Below are 21,978 nucleotides of genomic sequence, written 5' to 3'. Positions count from 1 at the left end.
CATTAACAGTATTGTGCAGAAATTGGGATTTTTGCCATTGGCTTGACTGGCTCCAAAATTATACCCTTGCTGCTCCTTGGAAGTCATCTTTGATTTGGAAATGATCATGACAAGTGCTGTGATCCATTGCTCTCCAAGGAGATTCCTGCTACTTCATTGTTTCAACAAGGCTGTAAATAAGAGAAGAGCTTTACTCATCCAGTGCTCCTCTGGTCCCAGCTCAACTCAGAGTACTCAGTAATGGGCAACAGCAAAATGTTAATCAAATTCCTTTGAATCTGAAAACAAATGTCGAGTAGAGCTTCTTCAAGGCTGCAGAAAACTCTCCATGGGAAACTGTCAACATTTCTATTTAATATATTGTCTCAACATTTGGCATCTGTGAATCAACTGGTGAAGGGTTCAGGAAAATAAAAATTTTGTAGATATTAGGAATGTATCTATGTGAGTTTATACACATAAAATGTAAACATCCTTCTATCTCAGACAGACATACCACCTAGATAAGGTTTTTCCTTGCCAACTATGTGTGTGTATATGTGATATTTATATATGATACGATGAAAGTTTTCAGCCAGCTCCAGCTGGGAGCCAGTCACCTTGAAGGCAGAGCTGCTTTTCACTTGTTTGTTTAACAAAGTGCATTTTGGCAAATGGGCTCTCCTCACCAGGAGCTGGACTCCCAGAATCTGCTCTGGGATGTTCTGCCTTTGGGATTGGCCATCCCTGTAGGTGCTTCCAGCCTCTGCCATGCCTTAAGGTCTCTGGACTTTTCCATGCAGGTGTTTAAGGAGAGAGCTGCGCCCACCTGGCCATCTGGGGCAAAAATCCCATTGACCTCAGCAAACCTGGGTTTCACTCCCAGTCCCTGAAGATTTTTACAGATATGCCAATAAACATTGTTTATTCCATCTCCCTTAATTAAAGCCTCCCCCCTTTGCACTGTCCATGGTATTTAACCTCCAGTTCTTGCAATCCCTGCTCTCATTCCAGGCCCAGTGGAAGGACCCCCTTTCTTTGCTTCCACTGAAATTCATCCAGGTTGGTGGAAGTACCTCACTGAAGGTCCCACATATAAAGCGCTTCCTCCAGTAAATTCAAAGGGATATGACATCTCACAATTGGCTTTTATGACCTTACAAAGAGAAAAGTCTGGCTCAAAGCTGCTGACTTTTTCTCCAGCAGAGAGAGCTGCTCAGGGATGTGCAGCACCTCCCCTCAGAGATCCAAACCCTGCAACTCAGAGCAGGGAAAAGTGTCAGAAATGGCTGCACACACGAGGCACCGCTGTCCAGCTGTGTGTGACAGCACAGCCACCACGTTTGGGCCCAACAGCTTGCCAGCAGAGATACCTTCTTTGTCTTCTTCGACAGCCTTGATGGGATCACTGCCATGAAGGCGCCTGGAGCCCTTCAGTGAATTCAGGTGGGACCCTTCCCACTGAGAAGAAGGAGCAGCAACACTGGATTTGCCCACCATCTTTATGTCTCGAGGAGCGCCTCCAGGCAGGGCACTCTCACAGCACTGCTGTACAAAGTGACAGAAGGCCCTTGCCTCAGCTCAGCCAGTGATGCATGGAGGCAAACAGCAGTGCTTGGCAGGCTGCAGATTTCCAGCTAGAAATCTAACACCAAATAGTTCTCATTCTCTCCTGCTCTTGACACTTGGCCTTATTCAGGACTGTTTTGTTTTGGTTTGTTTTTCTAAAGAAGGTACAAGAGCAGATCCTGAGGGGCCTCTATCTCCGATTCCCATTATGGTTTACATTCACTCACTGGCAGACTGTCTCACAAGTGTCCCAGGGTTTCCCCTTCAGATTTTAAACCAGCAAAAAGCAAGACAGCATGACCTCTGTCTGGTCCTGGAGCTGCAGCTGTAATCAGAAGCTTTATGATGAAGTTCAGCTGGAAGAGCAAAGGAGAAGCAAAAAAAAAAAAAAAACCAAAAAAAAAAAACCAACAACAACAAAAAAAAACCCAAAATGCAAACCAAAACAGGGGAATGCCATCAAAGTCTTTCAAAGTCAGAAATTCATCTTACCTTTGTCAATGGCTGCGGTTTTCAAGGATAAAGATCAAAGTGCTGACCGTGGGCAGAGCTCTGAGGAATGCCAAGCTCAGCCTGTGGAAGCCTGGCATTAGTGCCACAGTTAGGCCGTGTCTAGACGGGCACAGGCTGCTCGTGCCAGCTTTGGCAAACTCGGCACCCCAGCGCTTGCATCAGAGCTGGAGCTCCAAGAGTGAGGCATCCAAACTGCAGGGGAGAGAGCAATCAGGCTCCAGCAGACTGCAACTGGACAAAGGAAGTTTAGGCAAAAGAACGGACAAAACAAAAAAAAACCCCACCCCCAGAAAGACAGCTGAGATGCACCCCATCTTCCAGGCTTTTGCCTTGGGATTAATGTACACAGAAAGCTTAGATAACTGAGGGAAAGTAATGCCAAATTTTTATCAATACAGATGAGCTGGCTTCATATTTCTCCAGCCCTTTCATGTGGAAATGAGACTGCATTTGATGGGGCCAAGCCCATGTTTGAAATAGCTCAGCTGGGATGTGCTTGTGGTGAGGGTTCAGGTGCCTGTGCAGAGAATCCTACAGGTGGACCCTTCGTGGGGGCAGAGAGTGCCTCCAGCTTCCTGCCCTTTCCTCTTCCTTCTGAGGAGGACAAAAGCTCTTGCCCCGTGGGATAAACACCCACCAAGCCCGAGCTGATGGACTGTGCAAGGGACAAGGTGGGTTTGGCCACTGAGTTCCTCACATTCCCTGGCACATTCCCTTACAGATACCCCACTGCCATGCGCCAAAGGAGCAGGTGGGTAAATGGGGCAGGACACACACAGGTTCAGCAGCTCAGCTTGTTGCACCTGGAGCTCTGCACGTGGCACCCTGTGCCTGGCTGAGCCTGAGGCTGTGCTGGCCCGAGCATGGCACACAGGCTGGCACAGGGATGGGCTCGAGAAGTGCTGTGTGCTGCTGGACAGCCCCACACCATCTCAGAGCTCCCCAGGGCCTTCAAACCAAACACTGCTCCTCCAGCTTCCACCAGCCACAACAAGTTCAAAAGGAACTACAGATTGATGTGGGCAAACATGCTCTCCAATGGATGGAGACAGAGCAGAGGAGATTTTCACAAAGCAGCTGGTTTCAGCTGTGCTTCACACCAGGGAATGTGCTGCCCATCGTCAGGAATACGGGGCAGGACTTGCTGGAAACAATGAGCTCAGAGCCCGCATTGCTATTCTCAGGGCTGCTCCTGACTCACCTGCATGGCCTCGGGTGAGTTACTCCAGATTTGTGCCTTAGTTTACCCAGTGGTAGTGGCAGAGATAGTAACAGTCTCACAGAGTGCTGAGAATTAGTTAATTAATATTTGGAAAACAGTTTGTGCCTTGACGTCTTTGTTTAAGCCTTTGCTTACCCATCAGTAACATCAGAGATAATAACTGTCTCATGGAGAGGTACGAGCATTAATTAATTATTTGAAAAGCAGTGTGAGATTCTTGGATGAAAGGTCCTATGTGAGTAAAACATATCATTAAAAACATCTCCTGCTCTGTGAAGTAAAAATAAAGCTGTAGCTTCTTAGTCATTCAAATAATTAAACCATAAATACTGTTTATTTTAATCTTCCCTTTAAAAAAATAATCTAATCTAGGCAGTGATACCAACCAAATAATGAAAAATGTTTCAAATTCAGGAGACCTATCAATTTGAAGAGCTTGATTCTTAATTGCTTTTTGATGTCTATCAATGGAAAGTGAGAGCAATTGTATTTACTGATGCTGGGGCAGCTGGAAGGATGCCCACAGCTCCTCTGCCTCACTCTCTCCTGGGCACAGCAGCTGTAGCTACGCAGGGTTTCTCACACTCTCCTATTTGACTTGCTAACAACAGGGAGGAGCAGAACAGCCCATCTTACAGGCACATGCCAAAGGCAGCTTCCCCCAAAACCAGGGGTGCACTGAAGCAGGGCTGCAGGAACAACTTCTCCTCCCAGGAATGGTGGCAAGGGGACAACTGGACCAGGAAAAGGCACCATCAGCCCTCGATCCAGTCAGCCCTTTGCACCTCACACTGCTTGTCTCTCCTAAAGCTCAGCACTGAGCGGGTCCTGCGCAGGTCCACAGGGAGAGAGACCCCCTGCAGTACTGACCAACACTGCACAGGAACTGCAGGGCAGGGGATGGGGTCTATATTGAAAATAATCTTTATTTAGAGAGGTACATGCTAAATGTGAAAAGCTGTCTGGGGACTTACTGTAAATTGGGGCATAAAATACTTGCATTTGTCCCATGTACCTCTCCTTATCTCTAGCTTTTGTGCCTGTTTTTGTTTTATAAAGTGCATAGGTGAAGCAGAGGCTTGAAGGATCAAGTTTTTAGTTGAAAGGAGCCTCTTTTAAGGTGTAACTACTGCTGGAAACCTGCTGTGCTGGTCACCCCAACCACCACGCCACAGAGCCTCCCCCAAGCTCCGAGGGCCTTGTCTCACCCTTTTCCATGGCCTCCCAATCCTCCCTGCCCCTGGAAGATTTTGCAGCAATCACCAGTAGCCGGTGTGGGAATGGCAGGAGAAAGAAAGGATGTAATTGCCTTCCTGAGCCCCAGTGCTTTCATTAGTTAAATGTCCTCCCATCTTTCCACGCTAGTCTAGCTTCTACTGAATTTTCAACAGGCCAGAAGAGCCCTTCAGGGCCCTTTGCGAGCAGCCATCAGATAAAAGCGATTGGCACCCTCCTTATGCGGCAGGCAGGGAAGCAGACACGGGCAGACTGGTCCCACAGGAAGGACAGAGAGGAGGGACCCGGTGACTCAGAGCTTTTGACTCCCAGCTGTCAGCTTGAGACGCTGCTCCAGCCAAGCACAAAAGCACATGGTTATCTCTCAGCTCATGAATAATCCCACTGATTTAAGGCATAAACTCCAGCATCCAGGCCTTCACTGTCTGACTACACTTACAAGGAGTGGATAAACAGGAGTACAGGCCTGGATATTCCTGTTGATGTAGAGGAATTGCAGCAAATAGTAGTTTCCCTGGTTCAGGTTTCTAAGAGAACCAACAATGGGGATGAAGAAGTGGCTTGGTCCCTGATGGAGGTCTCTCCACACTGGACATGAGTGAGCTCAGCACCTCCCTCACAATCATGCTGGATGTGTGTGTGTGTGTGTGTGTGTGTGGTGCTGTTTGGTGACATTGACCTCAGTGGTGATTCCCCAGGCACGATGCCCAGGTGATGTGATCCCAGTCCCCAGGTTTTGCTGGAGGTGAAAGTGGCATTTGCACATAGGACAGTACCCAGTGTCTTCTCCAAACTGGGGTTACTGAGTTCTTTATCCCTGTGCCCATGGGAAATGTCCTAATTGTGAAGGAATCTCACTCACAATCAGAGATGTCCCTCAAAACTAAAAAGCCAGTTCAGGGTACAGTTCACTCCCCTCAGTCCTTCTGGCTTTGTCTTTCTAGCACAGGGCTGAGAGATCAAGGGAAATGAAGGAAGTTCTGTACCCGTTGCTGATGGGAGAGTGAGTGAAGCAACCTAAATTATGGTGGTGTTGCTACCAGATGGTCGAGCATTGTTCCCTTCTATCAGGCAAAGTAATAGCTTCACAGACAAAGTACAGAGGACCAGAGATACCAGAGCTTTTGGGAAACACATCCCATAGCTGACTGAAAAGTGTGTTTTACCTTCATCTGTTGACACAGGATTTTAGCTGGATGTCTGCTGTTCAGCCCTTCCCCAGAGAGGAAAGGTAGAAACTCTGAAAAAGACACTGAACCCAATGAAAATGGGGTCATTCTGCTAGCAATTTAAAGGCCATGGTGTGGGATTATGCAGACTGGGACAGGAGCTGGTGGTTTAAATAAAATGTTCAATAAACCTGGGCAAAGCCCATTTTGCTTCTATTTATGAGAAGCTTTCAGTTTGGTCCTTTGCCGCCTTGTGATCTCTCAGCTGGAGCTGTGTGAGCTGCTGGACCAATGGACCAATCCTCATTGCCTAATATGTCCAAACATTCTTCCTGCTCTGCATCCATCTGCAGCCTCATGTCACTATGGCATGCTGACATGAAAGCAGAAGGTGTGAATGGAAAGCTCCTTCTGCTGGCTTTAGCTCACGACAGCTCAGATATGGGTGCAGTGCTCCCCTGGACACTGTGAGGCTCAGCATGTGCTGCAACACATTTCTGGGGCTGAGCTTCCAGGGGGGCTCCAAGGTATAAAAATAGGCCAGGCTTCCCTTGTGGCTTCCCAATAACTGGCATTGAACTGATCAAACCTCAGTTAGGAAGGGTGGCCCTCGTCCTCACTCACAGCTCTGGGGTCTCAGCTCCTGGCTGGTTTCTGAACCAGTTCCCTCTGAGACAAGAAGTTCTTTAAGAATCAGTTGCCAGTACTGGATCAAATTCATCCACTTGCATTTGGTTGCAGATTCCCCTAGCACAGATGCTGGAGTTTATAATCTGCATTTAATTTCCCCCTCTTTCATTTCCCCCCCTAGGAATACAAGGGGAAGCAAAGCCAGAAAAGGACAGAAAAGATGGAGGAGCCCCACTTGTGCCTGGCAGCTGGGGACTTGGCAATCTGACTCCTGCTCCAAGCCCTTCCTTCAGAGTTCCACCTGACCTCAGGTAAACTGCACCACAGCTTCCCCATTGCTTAGAAATAGTTAAATACACCACTCATTCCAGAGCATTTACAAACCAACAGGTGGGAAGCATCACCTTGGAGCCAAGCACCTGTAAAATTACTTGCTAAGGGTATGTGCTCCCAAATTCAAGGCATGGAAAACCCAAGGGTTTCATAACAAAATGTGGAAAACCCCCTACAAATATTCCAACACTCCCTTTTTCAGGCCACACCCCAAAAGCAAGTGAGACTGTAATGGACAAATCCTCCTCTGGCAGGCAGCCAGAGCCAGAGCACCCTTTGCCCATGCAAGATCCCTGTGGGAAGAGGCTGGCAGGGCCCAGCACTCCATGGCCCTGTCCCTTTGCTCATGGCAGCAGTGCCAGCTCACAGTCTCGCTGTCTGCCCATGGCAGACGTCTGTCTGAACCCGGGACCTGGGAAAATGGGGATAACATCAGGAAAAAACAACAACACCTTACGTAGCTGCTGCTCCATCTCAGCCTGTGCTGGGAGATCCTCCTTGCCATGGACTGAGTCAGCTCCTGTCCTGTGCTCCTCAGCTCTCCATGGAGCTGCTGCTGCTCCACGCTCGGGGCTCCTGGCATGTGGCATCCCAGTGCTGTGTCGCTGCCACGGGCAGCGCTGGGGCAGTGGCTGTTGGCACCCTGTTTGGGTTCTTTGGCCCCTGTGTGGGTGTGAATGCAGCTCCCCAGCGGCTCAGATGGAGCAACAGCCCCTGCCCAGGAGGATTCACTGGCTCCTTTGAAAAATCTCCCCAGATGTTCATGGCATCTTAGGTTACCACAAAGTATCTGCCTGGATCTGGGCTTTGATTCTCCAGCTTTATTCCAGGCTGGCTGGGGCAGTGCCTTTCCCTCAGAGACCACAACTGACAGTTCTCCTCTCAGGGAGAGGGAGGAATGGGGCAGTGGTTGCATTTTGGGGGAGAGGGAAAGGCTGTTTGAGGCCAGGAGGCAGCTGCAGAGCTGGTGAGGATGATCAGGAATTACCTTTTTCCTTCTCTGGGTGGGATGGTGAGGTGGATGTCTCACCTCTGCCAGCTGTAACAAACATGGGGGGCTGAGCTCCAGCAGTAGATGTGTCACCTCCCCCATCTGCTCTGCTGGTGAGAGTGGCTTCATCCTGCAAAATAAGCAGAGAGAGAAAAGCTGAAATTGCCAAGTGGGAATTCAGTTTGTATTAACTCTGAGAGCTGGCCAAAGAAGGAGAAAACATCCATCTCAGGAGGGTTTTCAAGATTTGGACACTTGGCTTCACGTTTTGGTATGTTCAAACATGATCTGTCAACTCCCATCAGGGGAAACAAGGAAGAACAAACAGCTCACTCTGCTAAAGTCAGGGCTGCCATGGTTAGAAAGTTCATGAAGCACATGGCTAAAAATAGGTTAGTCTGAACCCATGATGTGAACACAACTCCCCAACTGGATATTGTGGAGTTCCTTTCTCTCTTGTTGTGCTAAATCCTGGAACATCAGGAAGTGAAATGCAAAAACAGTAATAATAACCGTCCTACCAAAATTAAAGCTCAGCTGTGCAACTTCCACATTCCTCAGCCATGTACTTGTGTTTGAGAAAATTCATGGTAAAGATTTTACTTACCTGATCTTTGGGTGCCTCCATTATTAGTAGGCCACAAACAAATTGAGTGGATGATGCAAAAATGAGTGCCAATAAAATATTTACACCAATTCTTCATCCTGTGTGAAACTTCTTTCATATATATGTATATATGTAATATTATAAATAATAGGAATTGTGCTCATATTTTGTACTGGGGATGTAAACACTGGTCCCAACAGCAGTGGCAAATGAACCACTCACATTTTCTGATTGCATAATTTGCCTAGAGGATGGATACATAATTACACTATAATTAAGTATAATAAACAGAGAAAATTATTTGAGAAGGAAAAATTATCACAGCCTCAACCACATCAGCCAGAAGCTCTCTTCTAATTAAGTTATTTTATTAAACAAAATGTTTTTAAGGTGGGTCTGCTTTGAAATTGTACTTTATAGCCCATGTAATGCAATTTACTTTATAAGTAAAGCTCAGCTTGTGTATGGACAGATGATACCTGATAGGACTCATGAAACACAGAGCCATTGGGTCCAGCCAAGCCAGGTGCTGAGTCTCTCAGAGCCCTGGTCCAGGGAGCAGACCCTGGGTGCTGCTCTGGGAAATTGCAGCCTTTCATGTGCACTCACTCACTCATGGGCTCTTGGTATGTTACTTGTTTGTTTGGGTTTCTTTCTGATTTAAGGGAGAGATGAGAGCACCAGGTAATTCTGATGCTGTCATCCTGTAATGAAACAGTGGAGGCAAAGGAGAAGAGGCAGCTCAAGCTGGCCCAGGTAACTGATGGTGTTTGGAGTTGAGCCTTGAAGCACTATTCCATCTCAAAAGCTTTACCCCAACTGGTGGGGCTCAGCACTTGATGGTATGAGAAGATCAAGGTGGCTTTAATGCTGCTGCGGCAGAAGAAATCCAAATCATTGGATCCTGAACTGCAGGACTCAGGAGGATCCCCTCATCTGCTCCTGGTCCTGGCAAAGGCCACCACACACCTCCAGCTCATTCCTCTTACAACTACAGCCTATTTTTGCAAACACTTGCCCCATGCCACTCAGGGACTACAGGAGCCTTGGGGCATTATTCTGCAGGAAGCTACTGCTCCTGATCCCCACCACCACAAAAAATAAAAAATGTTCACCTTCAAGTTTCAGCCAGAAGATGTCTGGATACATCTGCCTCATTTCCCTTCCTCCTGTGAGATTGTGATCAAGCTTCTCTTCAAGCCTCTCTCCTGTAAGCTCATTGCCACCTGATACCCATCTCTGCTGGTTTCCTGGCTCTTCAAGGCTCCTCCAGCCTTGCAATGTTCTTTGGGAAGATCTCTGTGTAGCAGCAATCTGACTTCTTAGCTGTTCCCTCCCTTCTTCAAGGTTTACTTGAAATCATTTAGGTTTTCTTTCAAGCCATTGCAAGAAATAGCGTAACTTCAGTAGCACATCCTGTTGGTACCTGCTTGGGATGAGATTTAAGAACGGATTTGCATTCCAGCATAGGAGAAATTCCCTGGACAAGGCCAGGTTGGATGGGTCCTGACCAGCCTGATCTAGTGGGTGACATCCCTGCTCATGGCAGGGGTGGTGTTGGAACCAGATGATCTTTAAGGCCCCTTCCAACCCAACCCATTCTACTCTGTGATTCCAAGGACAATCAGGGAAAGAAGTAACTGTGTCCTAAAATATCAGTAGTGCACAACAGCACAAGGTCTTTGAATTCCAACTGTTGAACATCATGTTATGAGAACATCTCCACATGCCCAGTGAAGATCTTTGTCCAGGTCTGCCTGCTGCTCACCAGGATAACAGAGTAGTGTGGTGGTCAAGAGGAATCTTCTCTTGTTTGGAGTTTTCCACTCCTAGGTATTTGCAGAGCTTTGAACCACAAAGTGCTGTGGGTTATTGATGGATTGCTGATGTGTGTGGCTACAGGATGCCCCAGGGTCTGAATCCTCCTGGTGCCCACTGCAGCTCCTCTGCCCACCTCAAGCACTCTCAGGTGAGTGGTGACCTGGTTTCCAGGAGGAGCTGCCATGACACGTCACGTGGCAGTCCCAGACGTTGCAAACTCCAGCCCAAGAGTCATTCTCAGCTGCTTGGCAAACGCCAGACCACAGAAACTCAATGTGTCGTAAGATTCCACTTGGTCCCATAATGATGGGTGGGAAAAAGGAGGAGGATTATCCGTAGACCTCAAAGTGTTTTACAAAGGGAGACAAATGCTGCTATTCCCATTTATTGGATAGGGCAATGGCAAGCTGAGACTTGCACAAAGTCACCCAATTAATCAGCCAGAAAACTGCCACTGAAACCCATGTTCTGGTCTAAACAGGTTCTCAGACTGCCCTCATCACCGGAATATCTGAGTACCCTGCAGTAGCACATGAGGAGAATTTGGGCATGTCCATGCTGGCCGAGGCGAACAGCTGCCTGTCCATCCAGCCCCCTTCCCAGCCAGCTGGACAGCAGCCATCTCCAGGTGGAATGTAGCCATATTCCCGCCATCCTGAGCCGGACGTACGAACCCCACCACGAGGCACCCCACCTAACTCGGCTCTGTGGCCTCCAGGGTGCAGCTCGGTTATGGGGCACAGATAGAGCAGACGTGAGACTATCTCTGAGAGCAGACAGATATTTCCTTATTCTAAATCCAGTTTCATCATCTGCAGTGCCCTTCAGAATATTTCCTCATGCTTTAGTTCCTACTGAGACATGGAGACAGAGCACAAATGTGTTGTTATCTGGTAGTGGCTCATTGGAAGACAGATTTGGAAGATGACACTTAAATAGGGATATTTGGATGCAGTGCCATAAAAAAAATGAGAAAACATCCCAAATATATGTAGCAAGTCAGAAAAAAGGAAGGAAAAAGGAGGGCATCTCTGAACTCAAGATCTATTTGTCATGAGCAAGAGTACTAAAAAATAGAGCAAGAGTACTAAAAAATAGGTAACTTAATGACCTGAAGGAAGACTAGGTGTTATTACAGGACATTATACTGGCAAAGTTCCTGTACACCACAACAATAACTCTCTCCAGACTTCTATTCCCTTCCAAAGCATGAGGAAACAGCAGTGCATTTAGCCTCAATTCCCTGGCAGGCAGCATCACTTCCTTGTGAGAGCTGACACAGCCATGGGAAGGCTGCTCTTTGCAGCAGCCACAAAAGCCCTGTGTGACCCAGCAGGTCTGACGTAGAGCTGAAGAAATGAGTCCTGCTCCAAGGAAGCTAAAAATCCCAAGGTGCCCTGAGAGCTCATCCTGGACTACTCATGCTCCTGGGTTTAGAAATCCTTTGAGGATTGCTGAGTTCACACGAACCACTCCCAACTCTGGAAGTCCAGCTCTGCTCACCTTGACTTTGTTTTCTTCCTTGGGCATCATCTGCCAGCAATGGGCCACTGGGCAAGGTGGGCTTTGCTCTGACACTCTCACACATTTCTGGATCCAATCCCTGCTCTCAGGGATCCAGTGGCTTCACAAACTCACCCCATTTCCCTGGATAAAGCAGGACAGCACATGGCTCTCTGCAGTTTTGCACTTGCTGGACTTTTGTGCAAAGCCCTGAGTGAACACACAACTTGTGCCTGTGCAGAGAGGGCACAGGGGCTGCTGGAACAACAGACCTGGTTCACTTGGCCACAATCATCCAGGAAGCTGCTGGCAGGGCTGCAAATAAAATCCAGACATTTTGCCTTTTGGGGCTGTGTCTTCACACCAACACTGCTCTTCCTCTGGGCATTTGTGCTCGTTGTCATATCGGCTCAGCAAGTCCTCTTAAAGGGAAAGAGCCATACTTTCATTCTTTAGACCTATATAGGAAAACCCCATAGATTCTCGCAATTATTGCCCCTTTGTGATCTTTACCACTTCCTCACCATATGGAAAAGGCCTGATCCTCCTGATGGAAATAGTCATGGTTCCAGAAGCACCACCCAGACAATGTTGATTTACCTCCACAAAGGATGTGGCCCAGTGCCTTTGGCCAGACTTTCCTGCAGGCAGCCAGTCCCATCCCTGCCTCCTCCACCCAGAAGGCTGGGGAAGTCAAGGGACAATAATTCTGCTCAGCTTCACCTGGCCCACCCAGGGAACAGCTATTTCTGTACAGACACAGAAAACCCAAGCCTTGTCCCTTTAATCAAACATCTCATGCATGTTGCTAAACCTAATTCGAAAAAAACCCAACCTGAAAATAGAATTAAAGGAAGCAGAGGATTTCAACTGCACTATATTTTAAAGATAGTCTTTCTGGAAAACACTGTATTTAAAAAATGCCCCTTTTACCATGAAGTTTCTGCAACTATAGAGCCATCCCAAGCTCCTGTGAGATAAGGGTTGTAATTGGGAACTGAGTAATAGAGTAAACACAGTTAGCTTTGCATTAAGAGGCAACGTGTCTGTCTCACAGTGCCTCCACTCCAGAGGGGATTGGGACTCTTTGTGCTGGAAATTAAAGCTAAGAGCAATGATGGTGGTGGCAGCTCATCCTCCATGCCTGACAGAGGGATGGTATCTCAGGATACAAATCTCCCTGGGGCTTTGCAGGAAAATCTGCTTTAGAGGAATAAAGCCCACCACTTGCAAGAACTGAAGCTCCGCTGTCTCCCACACCTGCAGGACTGTTGATTTAAGGTGTGAGCCTGCAGCCTGGCATGTTTGGGAGGGCAGCTGTTGAGCTGCAGTGGGCAGAGCTGAACACTGCACCCTCCTCTTAAGGGAAGTTACACCAACTCAAGACTATCCTAACAATAACATCTCATTCCTTCATATATTCAGTTGACATATTCCTACTAAAGGCACGGCAAAACCAGTGAAACCAGGAGTTTCTGTGGTGGTTTTACGCCAGGCACAAATATCTATGTAGGAGCCTTTCAGGCCTCTTTGCATTCCCAGAGTAAGGACCAGATCTGACTTTCAATTTTTAATTTTCTTCCAATTTGCTGGTGTGAAATCTGACAGCCAGGCAGAGGTGTCTACCTTGTCTTTGGTGTGGATCTCCTGTTGCACTCCCCTCTGTCTACCCTCAATAAGGGGAAAGTAAAATTGCTATCCATTATCACAGCATCTCAGGTCTGTAAATTCTCAGGAGTTTCCTCCTGGAGCTCTGGAACAGTTTGACTCAATTTCAAAACTGGGTATAAAGCATAAATCCCGTAAGGGGAGCACACACACTTGGAGCATCTGCAGCAACATATGGCAGCTTCACATCCCACTCAGCAGTTTCCTGGGCTGAGCACACAGAAGTGCAGGCTGTGTGAGAACCAGCAGTTGCTGAGCGCTGGGTTTCTGTCTCTCTTCCCTGAACCACAATCTTTCCTCAGCTCTCTGAGAGATACCACTGCCCTCCTAACCTGGCACTTCTTGCACTGTCTTTCTCAATCCTTACTCTTCCATGGCCTTTTTCACAGGTGAAGCTCCTCTCTGGCTGCCCTGAAAATCTCTGTCCTCACCTTCCCATTGCAAGCAGAGGGGTTGTGTTATCTCTGCTTAATCCCAAATGGCAAAAAGAACCATTTCTAGGATCAGCAACTACACTTAGATATCTGGGGATTGTGCTGGGCTGCTGATCTGCAGAGCTCATGTCAAATTTTTCCAGCTAAATCTTTTGTTTAATGAAAGATGTTTTGCCACAGGAGCAGTTTTCCTTAAATATACTTCTTTGAAGCAGAACTTCTAAAACTTTTGGCTGTTGTTTCTGATGACGATATCATTTTTCCTGTCTTATCAACATTTTCTGTGCAAACATACCCACCTCTCAGCATGTTTTCCATGTCAGCAACCAAACTTGAGTCCAACATTCCTTCTACTACTGCCAAGAAAACAACAAATCCCACAGAAAGGATTTAAACAAATCATGTAGGTGTGGGGAAACCCTTCTATGTCATTCTGTGCCTATGCCACTCATGGGACATATCAGTTTAAACTCTTAGAAACTCCCAGAGATGGAGATCTCTGCATGACCAGCTCTTTAAGGCAATAGCTTTCCTAAATTCTCACCTGCTCTTGTCCTCCCCCATGCAAATAGACCTATGACCACTGCACTCGTTTACCAGACCCCTTTCAGCTACTGTCTTTTCAAGTGAAGCCTCTCACAGCTGTCCTCAGTCTTTTCTAGACTAAACAAATCCAATTTAAAGAATAATTCCTTACAGGTGGTGTTTTGTGAAACCTCTTATCAGTCCTGTTGCCCTGCTCCAGACTTCCTCTGAAGTTTACATCTTTATTTGAAGTCTGGAGTGTGGGTCTGAGCCTGGGCCTCTCCAGCACCACGATGACCTCCACACACAGGGTGCTCCCTTCCAACACCAAGCATCTGTCTGGTCACAGCATCACATGGTAGACTTAGACTGGAGCTTGTCCCCTACCAGCTCCCCTGGCATAGTGCCAGGACCTTGACCTGATTCCTTATGTGTATTTTTATTATGCACTTCCTTTTTTTCACCTCAGGTTATTTCTGAAGTGTGTTCATGAACATTTAAGGACATTTAAGACCAATCTTCCTTCCAAAGCCTTCCAGCCTGTTTTGTTGGTTTAACCTACTACTCCACCATCCAGACAGTTAAAGAAGTTTAAGTGAACTGTGAGCAGCACAGACTTCTGTGGATGGTCCTCTCATTTTGATAGTGAATCATGCTTGCCTAATCCTCAAGGGTGTTATTCCAACTGATGGCTGAAAAATAGCAATTATGCTGATAGGTATCATTTCTGATACCAAGAGCAGTATTTCTGCTGAAGACTGAAGCCAAGAGTGATACCAGTGAATAACAGGTGAATCCCTGTTCATCCCCTGGACTGAGAAACAGGCTTGAGCACCAAGCCTGAAACTACACTCACTCTTTTTTTTTCACAGCAGCAAAGCGGGATTATTCATGGCTCTGAAAGCAGGATGGGCACATCAGAATGCCCCTAAAGCCAAGATGATGAGCTAACCAACTCTGTATTGTTAGAAGAGTCCCCACCTACACTTTCACACAAAGGGCCGATTAGCTCATGCAAAACTGGGAGGATGCCATCTTTCATCGTTACCAGAAGATGTTTAATATATGTTAAGTTGCCAACAATTAAGTGTTTGTGTGTGTGTACACACAGTCCAGGAGCTGCACGCTGTGCCAGGGCAGAGCCATGTGCTGGGCACAGAGTCCACGGTGCCTGGGGTCCCTGCACCACCCCTGCAGTGTCCTGCTGCAAGGGAGCCATGAGCACTCCATGGGCCGAGTCACTGATGGGAGCACTGAGTGTCTGAGGGCACCACAACACACAGGAATAAGGATGTGAAGCATCACTGCCCCATGGCACAGAATTTCTCTCTAAACCACTGGCTTTACATTGCTGCCAGCATCACCTCTATGAGAAGTGCTGCATGGCCCAAAAGGAAAGTGAGCAGGTGGGAGGAATGGAAAAAAAATCATTTTTTTCCCAAGTAACACATTCCCCTGTTCTTGCAGTGTGAGCCATGCTGTTCAAAGGAACAGGTTCAGTGAGGGTGCACACAGCCCACTGTCTGTGGACCACCAAACATCTGTTGTTCACTTGCAATGGCCACCAGGAGTTCTCAGTGCCCAGTTCTCAGTCCAGCCAGCTAGAACAATCTCTTTACAACATGGATTTTATGCCACAGAAGGACACAAATGAGAATCAAAGGAAGAAATCCTCTCCAGCATGAGAAAACAAGAAAGTCAGTGGTCATTTGCCATGTTCCAATGGCATACCTTATCCTCAGTTAAGATGGGAAGGAATGTCTTCTCACTGTCTTTTTCTGCACTTCTCTGTGGCCCTTGCTGAAGATTTGCAGGATGTCAGGAATGCCCTATGCTTCCCATTAGCTTAACAGCTCCCCAGAAAACAAAGTGACCAAAAAAGCCATGCATAGAAATGTGCTTTTGACAAACATATAACAATGGATGTCTCCCTGACATATTTTCTGATTACAGCCTGAAAGCAGTAGCAGACACAGGAGTGCATCACAAAAATGTTTGTCTGCAAATAGGAGAGCTTTCTTACCTCTTGCTTATACAGTGGGACAGCAGTTATTGTATACAGGGGGTCCTTCCACCTGGACCACCTGCATTCGAAGCAGTGGGTGCTGAGGCTGTGTCACCTGCATCTCCCCTTCCCAGGGATGTTGGGCAAATCAAGCACCTAGGGAGCTGCCTGTGAACTCCTACCTTACAGTTGTGGGGAGAATTATCCCAGAATAACTTTGGTCTGTTTCTGACAAAGAGCAACTGGCTGGATCCCAAATGGTTACATCCCTGTAGAACCTTGCAGCAGTTATGGCTCTGGGAGCTGGGCTCCAGCACAGCCCATTCACCCAGTGGGATCTTCCAGTTCTGACCCCACCATGATTCCCCTTTCAGACTGACCGGGACCTCTCCATCACTGTGCGCTCACAGCAGATGCACCGAGTGAGGCAGAGGGGAGTTTGTGGAAGCAGGCAGCTCCCTCTGCTTCCTCAGGGCAGTGCTTGCACTTAACCGAGAGCATTTTTACTCTGTGGAAGTCTTTGCACAAATGACTTTGTCCTAATCACAGCACTGCCTCCGTTATCGCCCGCACAAACATTCCCTTCGGATCAACATACCGGCTGGGCCAGGAATCACACAATTGATGTTTTGCCTTCCACTGCCTTATCTAAATCCAGTTACTGCTCAAAATGAGACTAAGTCAACAGACTTAATTGAATGAAAAGGCTGTGAGACAACCTGGAGATTTGTGGCTGTCTGTGTCCGTGCAGGAGTTAATCACTGCACAAACACTTTGCCACAAACACAGCCAGGCTGAGCGGGGTGGGTTTCTTCCAGCCTGGAAGCTCCTGACATGCCAGGGTTGTGCGAGGTATTGTTGGGGCTGGCAGGAGGATTTAGACAGCACCACAAACAATGTACCACCATGGAGAAAAGCTGGGATGGACAATGGAGCAGCCCATCAGCAAACACTTCTGCTTGCTGCCTAGATTAGGAGATAGCAGAGATCCCAGAGTAATGGCCAAAAATAATTGCTCCCCTGTAATTGCTGCTGTCCAGATACCAGAAACAGCCCTGGGAAACCCGCTGGGAGCAGCTGCTTGCCTGATGTCCTCAGCTCCTTCCGGGGAGGCAGCTGCCAGACCCCGGATGTCCCCAGTGGTCAGGATTTTCCAGGCTGTATAGCCATGGCATTCCTTCTGCAGATCAGGAGAGAAAGGTCTAAATGAAACATGTGGGAACAGCCACACTGGGACAGATCCTTGCTCCACCCCACCTCTCCTCCTGTCTTTAACAGAGACCATGAACAGGCTCTATGGAAAGACCATTAAACTTAACAGGACCCCAGCCAGGATCTAGTTCCCCACTGTGACAGTGCTACACAAAGCTTCTCCAGGGCTGCAGGGGAAAAGGACACAGCCTTACCCTGCAGTTACAGCCTGTCCTGGCAAAATCTGTGCTTCTCCTTTTCCTTCCACCTGCTCAGCTCAGATGCCCCATGTTGGCATCCAGTGCTGCTGCTGCTCAGGGAGGCTGCAGTGGGAATGTTCATGTTCACAGCAATGGTTCATCTTGGCCACTGCCTGAAGGGAGGCTGAGGCTGCAAACCTACTAAAATAGACATTAAATATCTTCTAATACAACATGACTCACTACTTTCCTGGCTGGGAGGACTCTCTTGGGTGATGGAGAACCTGAATCAGGTTCTTCAGTAGGCAGTGACAGCTTGAGGTGACAACAGGCCAAGGTGATGATGATGACGACATCTCAAGGTGACTTTGCCATGAGCCATGTAGAGACAGAGCCATTTTAGCTGGGGGGCTGAACATGGATTTTGGCCAGAAGAGCTCATCCCCTGGTACAGAGAGACACCATGCCTTGCACAGGCCACCCACTTGTCACCACACGCTGGCCTGGGGCCAGGACATTTGGCTGTAAGACTGCAGCTGTGTTGGTGCCCCTTAAAAAAAAAGAGGGCACCGACCCTGAAGGAAGCCAGATCCTTCTTCCAACAGGAGTTCCTGCCCTTTGGCATGCACACAAGCAGACAGCACAACTTTTCCAGCAAAGTCAGAAAGGATGGGAAAGCTGATGAGCTTTGTGTTCAGGTGCATGTGGCCAGAGTGCTATGCAATGTCAAAAGAAACTGCTGCAGTTTGGGATACAACAATAACACACAGCGCTATATTTCATTCTTTTAACAAGTGCTGAATATGCAAAGGCTCCTTTCCCAGCTTCTGTCTTCATCTTGGAAGCTGGAGAAGAGCTGTGTGTATAATTATTTTCAGATGCCATCCACTTTTATTGATTATCTGAGTAGGATGCACAAATAATGGCAGCTAATGCCAGATCAGAGGTCAAGTGAAGCTCACTCTCTTTTGGGAAAAGCTGAAAGAATCCCACCACGTGAATGGGTCATTGAAAACAGCCTGGGATGTATTCCCTATAATCATGCTGAAAGTTCAAGGGCAGGGGAAAAAAGAGGGGGAAAAAAAAGGAAGCTGTCTCTGTATTCACTAAACTTCTAATATCTGAAAGTGCTTAAAAAAACACTCACACTTTTTTCATACACTCATGGAAAAACACACTAAGCTTTTGACTCGCTGGTTTTGTTTTTCCAGCGAGTCCCTTCCAGGCTCCACGCGCCCTCTCACCGTCACGTCTGCTGGGTGAGCTGGGAGCTGACAGCCTCAAGAGGAGCTCTCTGTGATTTTGCCACATCGGGTTTCAAGTATCAGCTTGCTGCAAGTGCGGCAGAGAGGGAGGAGGGAGGGAGGGAAGTGGTGAGAGCTTTGCCAGCACACCTGCACAAGCTTTGGGCTCTCCTGGACACTCTGTGTGCTAATGATGTATAACCTGCAGAGCCTGGCAACTCGCTCGCTGAAGACTCTACCAGACAGGCTCTGCATGCCTCTGATTCCTCATTTCTTAAAACAAGTAAGAAACTGCCCCCCACTCCCAGCCCCGTGCTGTAGGTAAATACCCAGGGTGGAAATTGAGATGTGCTCAGCTGGGCAGAGCTTCTACCAAGGCAAGGAACAAACGACAATTTAATTATGGTGCTTTAGGTCTATGCAATTCCTCTTACAAAGCAAAAGGGAGGAAAAAAAGCTGAAAGAGAGACAGAGTTCATTTCAGCTCCAATGTTCTGCTAATTTTTCTTTTCACTATTAGAGATGCATCTGGATCCTATTTCTAATCCACTCTCAAAGTTGCTTGAATTAAAATCCCAGATCACTGCTGTGTTTTCAAGTTGAAGTGTGCATAGTAGCCAAGGTTTATATTGCAATTTCTGGAGTTATGGAATGATGAGATCCAAAAGTGGAAAGTGTGTTGTATGCCTGAATCCTGGGGAGAAAAAACCTGGTTGGCATCAGTGTTATTTGGAATTGGAGCCCATTTGTAGAATAAACAGCCCTGAAGTTCAAACACGGCTATATTTTACATGTGGTTCTGCCCACTGGAGCTACTCGGTGTGCAAGAGCAAAGGCTGCCATGCTGGAGATGTAGGAATGGGAAGTGCTACTTAATTAGAAAGCCTGGATACTTTTCAACTTTTCCCCGACATTTAGAAGTTCCCCCATTAGTTTGGGGCTTATTTTAATGAGAAATTCACTTTCTGATTAAACCAGAACTTGCTTTGAAATACCACCACTTTCTCTATTCCTCCCCGAATCCCATTCCAGCACCCTGCTTATGAATAAATCCAACAGTCTTGTTAGACTGGAAAACACCACCGCTCTCATGGAGTTACGAATCCCCATATTCTCTGGGCTTTCATCTCTGCCATGACAATTCCCAGCCTCTGCCAGGTGAAGCCAGCCAGCCAATATTTATGGAAAATGAGCAGACTAATCATTTCCAATAGCGGCCACGATTATTAATTACATCAGTTTATATTGACATCCAAATGGACAGATATAAACCAAAAAACTGGAGTAATGGCTCCACCCATCTACCACCCAAATGTAAACAAGCCAGCATGGTTAAAAAGAGGACTGGAAGTCAGGGCTGGGGCGTTCTCCTTCTGCTGTGCTATGGTGGGATAGCCAAACTTCCACACAACCTTCCTGCCAGGCAATTCATCCAGCCCTAAACTGACCTTACTTCACTTAGGAAGTTCAGTGGCTTCTCTCGGAATCAGCTTCTTTTTAAAAAGGGCTAGAAATGCACTACTGTCAATAAGAGCAAGAGGTTCTGTTTTGGAGATTGGGTGTTGCAGGGTCATGATTGAAACCTGTTAAGTACCTAAAATACAGCTCAGCCCAAGCCATGGTTGGTCCTGGTGCTGTGCATACATGTGTGGGCAGGGAAATAGCTGCAGAGGGGAAGGGAGTCCTGAAAAGAGCCCTGCACTTACCCTTAAAACTTTCTTCCTTGCCCCTCTCCAAGCTGGCCTAAATTCAACTACACTGAAGTATTCCCCAAATTACATTTCCAGTAAATTCCCAACCCTGCACAAAACAGCACCTGCTGTTTGTTGAGGTATCTTTGCATGCCATGGTTGATCCATTCCTCCTGGTACCATCACCTGGAGATAAAGGATTCTACTCAGCTTCCAGTTCCCACTCCTGACCATGAGAGCAGCTTGGCCTCAGCATGGCCTATGCCTGCACCTCTGCACACCACAGGCCTGCTCAGATGGGCTGGCTCAGAGGAGGGAGCTCTCCTGGAGCCCAGGACAGCTCATACCAGTGAGGCTCTGGCCTGCGAACACTCGCACCTGCAGGGTGAGGACGAACAAAGGCCCATGCTCCAAAGTGTGGTGAGCTCCAGCCTCCTAAGCCCTACAAAATCCCACTTCCTCTCCACTCATGCTAAATGTAAAAACAGAAACAAAGACACACACCTAAATAAACAGAAAAGCAGAGAGCAGAGGGGAGGGAGGCCCTGGTGCACGCCAACTAGTACAGAGAGATGTTTTCTATTTGCGGTCCTCTGTGTCAGACCTTGCCATGTCACGTGGACCAGAATGTGAGTGGGAGACTTGTTGGACACACTGGCTTTACAAATGCCTCACAATTGCAGAAACACCTGCTTTACATTATTTTTTTTGCTGGTCCACAACAAAATTCCTCCCTGGTCAACAGTTTTCAGCAGACCTCCTTTCCTCCTTCTCTGTGGATGGCTCAAATCACTGGTTTCTAAATCCTGGGCCACCACGAGATCACTCAGGAACCTGCTTTGGTAGGAGGGTGCACCAGAAGGCAGAAAGTCCAGCTCTGCTCAGAATTATGCCGAAGTGCTGGCCAGAGGACCAAACCCACGTGAGGCTGCTCGTGGCCGGGTGTGGGAGCAGCAGAGGGGTGACCCAGCCCAAGGGGACTGGTCTGTCAGACCCATCTGTTTTCAGCATGAACCCTCCTGGCCACACCTCTGCAGCTCACAGCGCTCCAGCCACCACGAGTTATTGCTCTTGGTCTCCACTGCTTCCTGTGAAGCTGGAATGGGTCTGAGGCAGCGTCCAATGAAACCAAAGGGAGCCTTTCCACTAACTCAATGGGCTCTGGATCAGGCCCAACATCTGTTTGGCCCTCTCTGTACACAGCACAGCCAATTTATTCTTTATCCATTCCTGGGCCTCCTTCTCCAATAGCATCCATATTTTCCTACTTATGGTTGTCATTAGCCCCACTAAGCACCACCCCAAGGAGACAGCCTGTGCCCCTCTGGCAGCCAATCCCCTGGTGTGGCACAGTGGTGTGTGCTGGCCCAACCCCTCACCATTTCAGCAAGGCTCTCCTCTCTCCTTGTTCAGGTTTCCAGCACATCCCTTTGAGCTGCCAAGCTCT

The 21,978-nt window shown here is 47.7% G+C and overlaps 1 protein-coding gene and 1 long non-coding RNA gene across 5 annotated transcripts in view; one reads left to right on the top strand and one right to left on the bottom strand.

The window, feature by feature from the left end:
- Positions 1-21,978, bottom strand: part of LOC113459253 (uncharacterized) — a 338,631-nt gene that overhangs the window by 24,330 nt on the left and 292,323 nt on the right. For both annotated transcript variants that reach the window (XR_012579357.1, XR_012579356.1), the window contains exons 11-12: positions 7,640-7,772; positions 2,041-2,253 (exon numbers count right to left, since the gene is read on the bottom strand). This is a non-coding gene — a long non-coding RNA (uncharacterized LOC113459253). The remainder of the gene's footprint in view (positions 1-2,040; positions 2,254-7,639; positions 7,773-21,978) is intronic.
- BMP2 (bone morphogenetic protein 2) overlaps positions 1-21,978 on the top strand; it is a 107,664-nt gene that overhangs the window by 57,182 nt on the left and 28,504 nt on the right. The window contains exon 3 of one of the 3 annotated variants that reach the window (XR_012579354.1): positions 6,500-6,629. Coding sequence is in view for 1 of the 3 variants with exons in the window: in XM_074536617.1 (XP_074392718.1) it covers positions 6,500-6,623 (124 nt within the window). In the remaining 2 variants the exon portion in view is untranslated. Of the gene's footprint in view, positions 1-6,499; positions 8,574-21,978 lie in introns of those variants that run through there. The other 2 variants (XR_012579355.1, XM_074536617.1) reach the window with 2 other exon arrangements.

Source organism: Zonotrichia albicollis, chromosome 3 (genome assembly GCF_047830755.1).
Source record: "Zonotrichia albicollis isolate bZonAlb1 chromosome 3, bZonAlb1.hap1, whole genome shotgun sequence".
Taxonomy (NCBI): Eukaryota; Metazoa; Chordata; class Aves; order Passeriformes; family Passerellidae; genus Zonotrichia; species Zonotrichia albicollis.
This window is presented reverse-complemented; position numbering and strand designations above follow the sequence as displayed.